Source organism: Borostomias antarcticus (assembly GCF_949987555.1).
Source record: "Borostomias antarcticus genome assembly, chromosome: 6".
Classification (NCBI taxonomy): Eukaryota; Metazoa; Chordata; class Actinopteri; order Stomiiformes; family Stomiidae; genus Borostomias; species Borostomias antarcticus.
In genome coordinates this window covers 2364772-2377111 of record NC_140239.1, presented here as the reverse complement: position 1 = coordinate 2377111, position 12340 = coordinate 2364772, and the positions used below count along the sequence as shown (strand labels likewise).

General features: G+C 46.4%; 1 protein-coding gene across 1 annotated transcript; it reads left to right on the top strand.

Moving 5' to 3' along the window:
- Window positions 1-1509: 1509 nt before the first annotated feature.
- ppm1f (protein phosphatase, Mg2+/Mn2+ dependent, 1F) lies at window positions 1510-12308 on the top strand. Its single transcript, XM_084440440.1, has 8 exons — window positions 1510-1566; window positions 4091-4275; window positions 5469-5599; window positions 6051-6253; window positions 6563-6751; window positions 8073-8216; window positions 8959-9052; window positions 9638-12308. Exons 2-8 carry the CDS (start codon window positions 4100-4102, stop codon window positions 10045-10047), a joined length of 1347 nt encoding a protein of 448 aa, XP_084296566.1. The 5' UTR covers window positions 1510-1566; window positions 4091-4099; the 3' UTR covers window positions 10048-12308.
- Window positions 12309-12340: the final 32 nt, after the last annotated feature.

The window sequence follows — 12340 nt, the reverse complement described above, 5'->3', positions numbered from 1 at the left end:
TGGTTTGTCCCTACCTGTCCTGCTCGTGTTATTTTCATGTTCGCAGACCACAACCTTGTTCTCTCTAGTAAAACCAAGTTTGAGGGGGGCTGTTTTGAGGTCAATTGCTCATAAGGATGAGACAGTGATGAAGCTGCACTGTTCTCCTGTTCTGGATCTCTCTTCATGATCTGAAGACCATTTTACTCCCTCCACAAGTTCAGGAACATGATTCTAGTCTGAGCCTGAGGTGTTTTTGCCAAGCTTCATATCAATCAAATCAATCAATGCTTTATTTGTATAGCGTATTTCATACACAGAGGCAACACAATGCGCTTTACAGAGAACAAGGGAGGTGGGCATACGACCCACTCTACATATTCTAGAGGGAAGCAAAAAAACAGTATCACCCGGGGGCCAGAAAAGTGAGCTGTAAAAATTCTTCCCTGACCTCCATATGCTGTTTCCTGTCGGACAGGAAGTCGGTGATCCACCTGCAGGGTGGTACGTGTAGCTGGGAGAGCTCGTACTCCAGTGTGGGCGGGAGGATGGTGATGAAAGCAGAGCTGAAATCCACTAACAGGATCCTGGCGTAGGTGCCTGTGTGGTCCAGATGCTGTAGGATGTAGTGAAGGGTCATGTTTACTGTATTGTCCGCAGTCTTAGACCTGTTTGCTCTGTAGGTGAACTGCAGGGGGTCCAGGGGTGGGTCTGTGATGGATCTGAGGTGCAGAAGAACAAGGCGCTCAAAGATCTTCATTACTACAGAGATCAGGGCGACAGGCCTGTAGTCATTGAGGCTGGTGATCCTTGTTTTCTTGGGGACGGGGATGATGGTGGAGGTGTTGAAGCAGGCTGGAACATGGCATGTCTAGTGAGGTGTTGGAGATGTCCGTGAACACTGGAACAGCTGATCAGCACAGAACATGGAGGAGGAGACAGAGTCAGATCTGTGGGTCAGGGGTCAAAAGAGCGTTTTGTGTCGCGTCTATTTTAGTTTCGTTGTTTAATAAACCCTTTTATTTTACCGCTGACTCAACTTATTGTATTGGTGACTATTTTTTTTCTAATCAAATACGATGGACAAGCTTGCAGGACACACAACACTAGGCTAATTCAAAGGAAGAACTATCACTGTCAATCAAAACTATTTGAATGTGAGTATAAACAGTAGCCCTATCTAATCGCCACAATGAGGGCAATGGATGTTGAGATTGTGCCTTTAAAAAAAAGTCAAGCGTGAATAGGAGGGATCAAATTAAGACTGACACGTGTCTGCTCCAATCAAATGCCTTTCTGTCTGGCGAAGGCAGCAGCAAATTATTTCTCAAAACACTATCGTCTCGTTAGCAAACCTCTAACGAGACCAAACCTCTAACGAGACCAAACCTCTAACGGGACCAAACCTCTAACGAGACCAAACCTCTAACGAGACCCCCCGCCCGTCCGTCCCGTTATTTACACCGGATTCCGTGCCGCGTCGTCGACCCAAGAAAGAAAACAGCCTCGAAACAAAGCGATCGGTTTGGACCACCACACCTCCCGGCTTCCGTAGCGTGCTGAAGGGAGTGTCCAGCGGAGCCCGAGGTAAGAAATATTTACAAATGTATACTACTACTAAACCAAGATAAAGCCTAAATATCTTTCCAAAGTCACTTGTTTGTAACTTCAGAACATAACGCAATCTATAGGCTATTAGTTTCAGCGCAGTCTCTTTCTTGGCCAGTTGATTGAAACGTGTCAACAACAAAAGTCAACATTTCCTCTCGGATTGAACGTCACAGTGTTATAACGTTGTTACAAGTTGTTACGTTTCTTGGATGTTATGTTTCTATTCAGATGTAGGACTGTAAGCAGCAATTGCAGCTTGACAATGATGTCTAGAGAAAGTTGTCATTGGCAGATCATCTGATAAGGAATTTATATTAAAGATTAGAGATTAGATTTAATTAGCCTATGTCATTGTGCAGAGTGCGGGTAGACTATTGTATTGCCAACGAAATGCAAACTGCTGTCACTTTTTCGCTCCATTGAGATTGTTCAACCTGCTCAAAAACACGTGCAGATAGATAGATAGATAGATAGATTGCACTTTATTAATCCCCAATGGAGAAATTCCTTTGTTGCAGCTAAAACAAGACACAGAAAAACACTTTAACACAACAAGGCAATAGCCTACCAGTAGGCTAGGCCTAAAGGTAAAAACAATAGCTTTACAAAAAAAATACAGTAGGCCTACCCACAGTACAAACTTGAGAATAGCCTGCAACTTCAGAATGGCCTCTGATCCAATACCGAATCATGATGAAGAAGAAATCTTAATTTATCACGCAGCACACTCTAACACATGTGTAATGGGCGACACATGGTAACACACACACATACAGTGAGACACACACACACGCATTTTGGGGTCACCGATGAATGTTCTCTGCTCTCCACCCATCCCAAGGGCAGCTGGGAGTAGGCAGCGTGCATGCTGGGACGCGCCCGGGGACCAACCAGGTGCTCCTGTCTGTCTTCACCAGGGACGGACAGCGTTAGCGATCTGTTCTTCTGCATGTTTTTCATATTGGGTTCTTTATGGGGGAAACCCTTGTGAACACAGGGAGAACATGCAAACTCCACACAGAAAGGCACAGATCTTCTTGCTGTGAGCTGACAGTACTAGGTACTGTGCCACTGTGCCGCACGCGATTTTGGGGTTCAGTGCCTTGCTCAAGGACACTTGGGCACACTGGGATCGAACCGGGGACCTTGCGATCCCCAGCCAGCCGCTCTACCTCCCGAGCTACGCTCCGCCCCGACGCATTAACAGAAGCTGATAAACGACTCTTATTTTCGCATGGTTTTCTAATTCATGTGTGTGATTAGTAGGCCTGCCCCCGACTAAAGATTTTCCTGCTCGACTAGAAGTCCTAATTTCAAGCGACTAGTCGTTCCTTTATTATTATGATGATTATTATTATTATTATTCATATAACCTTACCATACACACGGAGCGAGTGGCAGCAGCCGCCTCAACAAAGCGGTAGATTAATTCTCAATGTGTCGGCATTCGGCAACACAGCAAGGAGACTGAACAACATTTTATTATTTTTGAGGATTTAGAGGTTTTTTTCTTTCTTTCTGAGACTAAGCGACTAATGAAAACTTGCTCGACTAGGACTCTTCTCGTCAACTAACGTTAAGTGGACTATTGGGGGGCAGCCCTAGTGATTAGTGTTGTCCAGCACCATGTCCACTAGTCCAACCTTATCAGATGGACTTGGGATTTTCCGGAGGAATAGGACGACTGTGTTGACCGTGCAAGGCTAGTCCACAAGTGTTTCCCTTAGCTGATCAAGACATACAGTAGCCTATAGCCTACAAATGACAGCATAACAGCCAGGCTTATTACTGACGCCATCATCTCTTGACACGTTGGACAGTCCTCTTCTTCCGGGGGCTGGGGGACACAGTTGGGCCTGTAGGCCTAGCCTGCAGACAGGTCTTCCTTATGGACAGACAGGCAGGGCTAGCCTGCAGACAGGTCTTCCTTATGGACAGACAGGCAGGGCTAGCCTGCAGACAGGCCTTCCTTATGGACAGACAGGCAGGGCTAGACAGTACTACATTGACCAACCTCCAAATATTATCAAATCAAACTTTATTTATATAGCGCATTTCATACACAGAGGCAACACAATGCGATTTACAGAGAGCAATGGGGGGGGGGGGGGGGGGGGGGTGCGCATACTGTAGGTCCCACCCCTACATATTCCAGAGGGAAGCCAAAAAACAGTTTCACCCGGAAGCCAGAAAAGTGAGCTGTAGAAATTCTTCCCTGACCGCTCTCAACAAGACGACGAAAATGTTTGACTAACTATTGGCTAAGAACAAATTCAGAGCAGTAAACATCGGCTAAATACTTCATAGGAGAGACATGACTATCAGTAGAGTGCACAAATAGTTACAGAGATGTCACCTACATGGTCGGCCATCATGTGTTAGCTATCCCTGTAGTCTCTAATATGATATTAAAGTGAATCATATAACAAAGCACAGTAAGCACTTAGCAGAACCGGCTCATAGAGATGAACCCCCCAACCCTCTCCCCGCACCCATGCAGAGGTTGAGGATGGGCGCTTCTGCGGACGACGCGGCCAGCTGTTTCCTGGGGAGGTTCGTGGAGGAGTTCCCCGACCCGCTGGGCCCCGGCGACGCCCTGCCCCTCTGTCCAATAAGCCGCAGGGTCAGCCTGGACGAGCTGAGGGGGGAGAGCCTGGAGCTGGGCCTGCGCCTGCTGACCACCAGGTGAGGGGGGTGTGTGTGTGTGTGTGTGTGTGTGTGTGTGTGCGCGTGTGTGTCTGTGTGAGACGATTGGTTTAAATAAATACAGCGCGCCCCCCCCCCCCCATTTCCGAATGGTAGAGTCCAGCCAGACCTTTCTCCAGCGCTGGCAGAGCGTAGACGAAGTGTGGAGATCGGCCTGGCGCTGCGAGACTAGGTCACACACGATCGCATGCGCGGGGTGGTCATGGTGCTCCCAGAATGCATTCTCTACATTCCTGCCCTGCGGAAGCAAGCTGAGCCTCCCCTCTCTGGTCTGTCATGGAGGGAGGGAGAGAGGGAGGGAGGGAGGGTTGGGATAGGAAGAGTAGTATACCTCAGAATGTGAAAGAAAGAAAGAAAGAAAGAAAGAAAGAAAGAAAGAAAGAAAGAAAGAAAGAAAGAAAGAAAGAAAGAAAGAAAGAAAGAAAGAGAAAGTCACCATCATAGGTAGAGCTGCTGAGCAATAGAAAATGTCAGTTATCGGCCCGCTGGAAACAAAAACAAACCAAACCTTGAAACCACAGCAGTCAGGATGCGACCAGATCAGGCCGGAGACGCTCCGTCACGGCAGAGGAGCGACAGTTTCCATCTTGTACCTTCCTCTGAGGTACTTCCTGTCAGAAACGCCTCATTTCCTGTCTGTAGAATCACTATTGTTTTCTCCGCTTCCTGCTTCTCCCCCGACCACGGGGGAGAATCTCTGTGGGCAGAGCCTGCGTCTGCCCAGATAAGCACCAACAATGTAGAGAGACCAATGCTTCGGATGTCACTAAGATCATATCCTTCCCACACCTACTTCTAGACCTTTAGTCAAAATGTTTTAGGTTCCTCTCTACAATTACATTACATTGCTATTCTTGCACTTTGCCTTCAGCACTAGATTATGCTCTTGGTAACTTGTTTTAGAAAGAAGATGCACTTGTGAGTTCGGGCGAGTAGTAGTACATTGGCTTTTCCTATGTTAAATGCAATTGTTAGTCGCTTTGGATAAAAGCGTCTGCTAAATGACTGTAATGTAATGTAACAGTACAACCACAGACATCTTGATCGCATTATAATATGCTATAGTCATGACAACCATATGATACTGTGTTTGTGTATTTGTGCTCGGCTGTTTATTTTCGTGTGGTTGTGTGTCATCCTGTCAGTCACGTTATCTTCTCCGTCTCATCTAGGAATGCCCCGCCCCTCCTCGGCGCCTCCATGTGCCAGGCTGCGTTGACCGAGCTGCTCAAGAGTGACCTTTCACCTTTCCACTGCCCCAAGGATGGCGAGCAGCAGCCGGAAGAGGAACAGGAAGTAGAATGTGAGTATTTCCTCCTCCCTGTGTCCACTGAAGCCCCACATGATATCCTGGCCTTGATTCAAAATAAGCACATTTTCCATAATTTAGCCAATTAAATACTCGGGTGTCCCTCCCTATGGCTCAAACAGCAGGTCTCTATGGATTTAGTCAAAGGCGTGTAAATGGATGATTTAGTTCCATATATGACATACATACTCTATCTTATCCTCACCATCGAACTATCCACATTATCTTCTGATCGATATCGCGTACCAGAATTCAGGAATCAGGTGCCTATAATGGTGAAACATCTGTGTCTGTCTGCCCTCTAGTGGTTAAAATGTGAATTGTCAGAGGTGTATCTGCTCCCAGTGGCCCTTATCTATGAAAGGAGCACAGATCTGAGTGCAGAAATGATCAGTGTCCATTTGTAATCTATCAAACAATAGTATGCTGCCCCCCCCCTCCACAGTGCTCCAATCAGAGCCTGTCCAGCGTCTGTTCCTCAACAAGCTGCGGGAGGTGGGCGTGGCCTGGCAGAAGCACCTCCCCGCCCTCCCCAGTGGCTCCGCCCCCTTCCTCCTGTGCTCGGCCCACGCCATCAGGAACACGCGCAGGAAGATGGAGGACAGACATGTGTCGCTGGCCGAGTTCAACCAACTCTTTGGCCTCCAGGTACAGTATGGGGGTACAGTCACACTCGTCTCAGTTAATATTATTTGGATTAAACACTTCAATTCTTTGTGTAGGACTTTTTAAAATCATCAGTGATTGCAGAAATTGCGAGAAAACTTCAAAGGGCAAAAACGTCCACTTATCATTCTAACTCTGTGGCCCTGAAATGAAAGAAATGAGAATTATAGAATTATGATTATAAGACTTGAATTTGAGCCCAGTTAGAATGATCAGGTCTAAGTCATTGGGCTGATACAGCAAGACTGTGAAATAAAGATGGGCTCCTCCTCCTTGTGTCACCGCCTCCAGGACGGGGTGCATCGTGGGTACTACGCGGTGTTCGACGGCCACGGGGGTGTGGATGCTGCCAACTACGCCGCCACCCAGCTGCACGTGGCGCTCAGCCAACAGGAGGGGCTAACGAGCTGCCCGGACGCAGCCCTCAAGGCAGCCTTCACCCGCACCGACCACATGTTCAGAGGGAAGGCCAGGAGAGAGGTACGCCAGTGGCATGCTAACGGCTAACGGCTAATGGCTAACACCAGCTGTTCGCTTGAGCAAGGGGGGATCATGAACACGATCTGATTTTAAAGGAGTAGTTTGGAATTTTATATGGAATTTTTACAACTTACCCATGATGTTGTTGATTGATTGAGATCATTTGCTCCTGTGCTGTCCCTCGTTTAGGCATTCATGTCTTGCTAAAGCTAGTGCAATGCAGTGGTTTAATCTAGCATCCACTACCAAACTCACTTAATCACTCCACAGTGCACCCAAAGCAAATCAAATATGAAGACAGTCTGTTGGGGGTTAATTTGAGTGTTAATACCATCATTTTTTAAAGGACTATGCTCGTTTTTGACAACCTGGACCTTATTTACGACATATTATAAGAAGTTTGACTCACCCAGATCACTTTTGTGTTGTTCGGAGGCCTGTAGAAGAAATTTAAAATCCAGCGCGAGCCAGTATATCCATGTAATGGCGGCGCACGGGGCAAAGGGAATGCAGCTTCTAAAAATCCATTTTCGGCCGCTAAACGGTTGTTTTCATCAATCACATTGCATGAATCGACAGTTGATATTCCTCTACGCGAGCCATTCTTTCGGTTTTCAAATACGTGGTCTGTAGCCACTGTAATATGATCTTTACACTGGCTATGCTCCCTCACATTCTCTGCGCTACGATCGGATTGTTGCTGACGAATGACGACGACAATATTCTCGGCACCAACTACGATCGTAGCGCAGAGAATGTGAGCCGGAGAATAGCAGGCTGCGCGCTGGCCTGTGCGCATGCGTGCTGGAGCAAGTGGGGGAGAGGCTTGTAAAGATCATATTACAGTGGCTACAGACCACGTATTTGAAAACCAACCGAAAGAATGGCTCGCGTAGAGGAATATCAACTGTCGATTCATGCAATGTGATTGATGAAAACAACCGTTTAGCGGCCGAAAATGGATTTTGAGAAGCTGCATTCCCTATGCCCCGTGCGCCGCCATTACATGGATATACTGGCTCGCGCTGGATTTTAAATTTCTTCTACAGGCCTCCGAACAACACAAAAGTGATCTGGGTGAGTCAAACTTCTTATAATATGTCGTAAATAAGGTCCAGGTTGTCAAAAACGAGCATAGTCCTTTAAGTCAAACTATCGTTGAATCCTTTACTTTGTGGGGACCTATTTTCTCTGTGGTAGTAGGGCTGCGGAGCGATACTTCACGTTAGCTACCTGAGTCTGGGGCCTGTGTGTGACGGGGAAGTGGCTTATCCGTGTTGGGGGCGTGGCTTATCAGTGTTCCGCGTTGTTTTCCCGGCAGCGCCTGCGGAGCGGGAGCACGGGAGTGGCCGCGCTGCTGCAGGGGGCGGGGCTAACGGTGGCCTGGCTTGGGGACTCCCAGGTCATGCTGGTCAGGCAGGGACAGGCGGTCACACTCATGGACCCCCATAAGCCTGATAGAGAGGTAAAATGCACACACACACACACACACACACACACACACACACACACACACCTCACACACACACAATCTCCTTCACTGTCACTGTCATCGAAGCACTAGTCTGACTCACCGGATGTAGGTTCTGGGGATAAGCCTCGTCATTGGTTGATTACTGTCCAATCAGTGGCGAAGGAAGATTTCCCCGCCCAATCCGATAGGATCCAGACTACATGAAACGACAACAGTAGCCACGCCCCACCCAATAGGATTGTGATTGGTTTAAAGAAATACAGCGTTTTTCCCCCTGTCCTGTACAGCTAGACCTTCTCTTTTATTTTGGTTTTATTCTACATAAGTGCAAAAATAAAGTGATAAGGTGATTAGAAAATAAGAAAGGAACGTTTCGGTCATCAGACCATCGTCAGCCCTATAATCCCAGCTGCATCTAACGAGCTTTAAGTAGGCTGGCAACCCCAGGGAGGAGTCAATCAAACCAATTAAGGCAATAAGCCTATCAGAAAACAATGGGAAATGACTGTTTCTATAGAGCAAGCATGGGAGTACCTACACAGAACCCATTCACATGATTCACATAGTGTACATATATATATACAATATATACATATATATACACACACATCATGCACATAGAACTGAAAAATATATCTGGTCTGGCCATGCGAGTCATTCACTAGTCATCCACCATCTCTGAGGCCGATCTCTCTGTCCTCCCTCCCTCCCTCCCTCCCTCCCTCCCTCTCAGGATGAGAAGCAGAGGATCGAGGACCTGGGCGGATGCGTCACCTTCATGGGCTGCTGGCGCGTCAACGGGACCTACGCTGTGTCCAGAGCCATCGGTCAGTAGCAGGGTTTGGGAGTAACACAATGTAACAGCGTGGGGTATTTAAACACCAAGAGAATGTAACTAATTCATTACAGTTAATAAAATAAAGACAGATTACAGTTATGGACAGATTACATGATTGCTTGAATGATTACTTTGGAGATCATAGCCATCGATCCGCTTTCCTAGATGTTTTCATGAGCTGGGAAAAGTATCCAGTGAGAACCTCTCCCTGCAATTCCCTCTTTTAACTGATTCTAGCGGGGGCGCTGTTTAGTCATCGGTGGACTTTGTGGTGCCTTTATCAAGAATGTGAAAAATATTAAGCATGAAAATTATTGAAAGGTCTAGTGAAACAAGTGTTTCCAAATCCAAGGCTTGGTTAGGTTCAGGTCCTCGGTAATTCTATGAGAGTTCATTGTTACACACAATGTAAGGCCTAGTGACAGAAATACTATATCTTCAATGAAAACCTTGTCACAACATTCGTACAGCAGCCTAATTCAGAGAAACTATGATTTTTGGTGTGGTCTGATATCATCTAAATTTCGTTTTTCCTTCATCTGTCTGTTTGCCCCCCCTCCCTAATGTTCCACAGGGGATTTTGACCAGAAGCCTTACGTATCCGCTGACGCCGACTGCTCTTGCACACAGCTGAACGGTGACGAGGACTACGTGCTCTTGGCGTGCGACGGCTTCTTCGACACCGTGAGACCCTCAGAGGTCCCACAGCTGGTCCTTGGGGCGCTCCGTGAGCACGGGGAGCCCGTCGAGGGTGCAGGAGAGGGGGCCGGGGTGCGGCCACCAGAAGGGTCGTCCACAGGTGTTTTAGGAGAGGGCGTCGCCCAGAAGCTGGTGGCACACGCCAAGGCGGCCGGTTCCAGCGACAACATCACTGTCGTGGTGGTGTTCCTGCGCCCTCCTGAACAGCTGCTGGTTGGGGACAGTATGGCCGCCGCCAAGGAGGCCGCCCAGGACTCCAACTCCCAAGATGCAGTGGTGCAGTGAGTCAGGAAGACAACTACCCAGAGAGTCCAGACATGAGAAAAGAAAGAGGAGGGTGTAATGACATAGGCTACTGGTGCCAAACTACTGACTTGCAAATAAAATGTGACTTTATTTAGCTGTGCTAATATGGACCACTAACAGACTGTACAAGCAAATGTCAAACCAAACAGAACGTCTTAACGTTCTTAAAGTTCTACTGGTTCTGACACATTCACTAATGTGTGTGAAACTGACTTTTGCCATTGTGTGTAAATTTCTGAGACCATTGGCAGTATGATAATGAGATTAATTGCTGGTTATCCGAGTATATTAGCAGCTTCCACTCCTCTCTCGCTGTTACTAACAGAGAGAAATTACACACTTCTATCCTGCAGGTGCTGAATGCACCTTTGAAAGGGCAGATAGAAAAGGGCTCCTGTGTTAGTTTGAACCCGACTAACAAAAGCTCTTATGAGGTGTCGCCATTTAGAATATTAACCAATCAAAGTGTTTCTTACCACGTGACCTCACCATCCAACAATTATGCTTAGGCGATTCTTCGGTGCCATAAAGGAACATTTTTTCTCTTCCTGTCTCAAACATGATGTCATAAAATGTACAGCAGGGACGTCCCCATGCCCTCCATTAACACAAGTGTTGAGAATAACCCATTTTATTTGTATCAGTATTGCTGACTAATCCTTTTGTACATGCATCCCTTCACCACCTAATGTATGGCATAATCAGTGTTTTAAATGTCAGCTTTGCGATTGTTTTTTTTTGGGAGAAGGGAACTCCTAGATGGTGCTCTCTGGTGCAACCTGCTTCTGCTCTCTCTGCTGGTGGGAAAACCGTTTTGTGCCAAATAGTCTTTGCACCAGTGTCTCACTCTCCATGAGTTATGATATGGAGGTGGGTTTAAATGGACATGCTAGTTGTGTTGCGGTCTTGGGATGCTAATAGGTTTTGTAGGAAATGTAGTCAATTCTAGAGATTCTCACAGGTCACTTCTGTCTTTATGAGTGGAGCACAGTCTAATGTAGCTAATGTGTGTTTGTCTGATAGGCCTAGATGAAACGACTGCTTAAGCAACACTTGCGATCAAGGTTGGTTTCTTGATTTCCATTAATCCTAGTCCTGGATTAAAAAAAAAAAAAAGTTGCAGATTCTCCAGTGACAGTTCTAGACTGGTCTGAATCTGTTCTAGACTGGTCTGAATCTGTTCTAGACTGGGCTGAATCTGTTCTAGACTGGTCTGAATCTGTTCTAGACTGGTCTGAATCTGTTCTAGACTGGGCTGAATCTGTTCTAGACTGGGCTGAATCTGTTCTAGACTGGGCTGAATCTGTTCTAGACTGGGCTGAATCTGTTCTAGACTGGGCTGAATCTGTATCTGTAACAGGCCCCTTACTGAGGAACTGACAAAGCTACACTTGTGAGAACGGTCATTTCCTTCCTGTCCTCAGGCTGGACTAAACGTCATCAAGTCCGGCGAAAAGTCCTATTGAGGGAAACCCCTGTTGATGGGGGACTAGCGTGTCACTCTCATTCATCAGGATCCTGCTGGGAGCACTTTCACTGAGGAAGAATGATGGAGGAAACCATGACGCTGAATCACATCCTCTCCTTCATCTTAATGCTTGTATTGGTTGTGTGTTATTCTCATTCTATTTGAGAGGTTCCTGTGTCTTGGCCCCTTGCCTTATTTTTATACTCCTGACAGAAACTTCGATGTTCATGACTGCTCTTCTCATGGATGTCCTGCTGCTGTTTCCCTACAGTACCTGAGTGCTACACTCACTCGCTGTTTCTTTCACATTGCATATTGATTCTCTGCACGATCAGAGATCTTTTCTTGATGCCTGGCAGTATTACTTCCTCTTTAAACGATGATGTTCAATCAACGTACAGTACCATTGTGTTTAATGGTTCTATGCATCTCTCCACTTGACAAGAATGAGAGCTAATTTTGCTACTGTTTTGTACTGAGGCCATCTTCCTTGCCAATATTTCTGTGGCTGTGTATTAAACCGTTTTGTCTAAATCTCAAATATTTTCTGTTCGTTAACTTCAAGTCCAACAACCTGTCTATAATAGCCAATGTTATTCATTGAGGTGTTGTAACTATTATATTTGTAACTCTTCTTCAAAATGTTATACCTGAAATATTGATGGATTATTATATTTGGGAAGGAATGAAATTGCATGATAGAGGATGTAACCTTTTTAATGTGTCCATTAGCGTGTTTGTGAACAACTAAAGTTACCATACTCCTGGTTGGCAACTGTCTCTTTCTGTTGTAGATTAAAAACA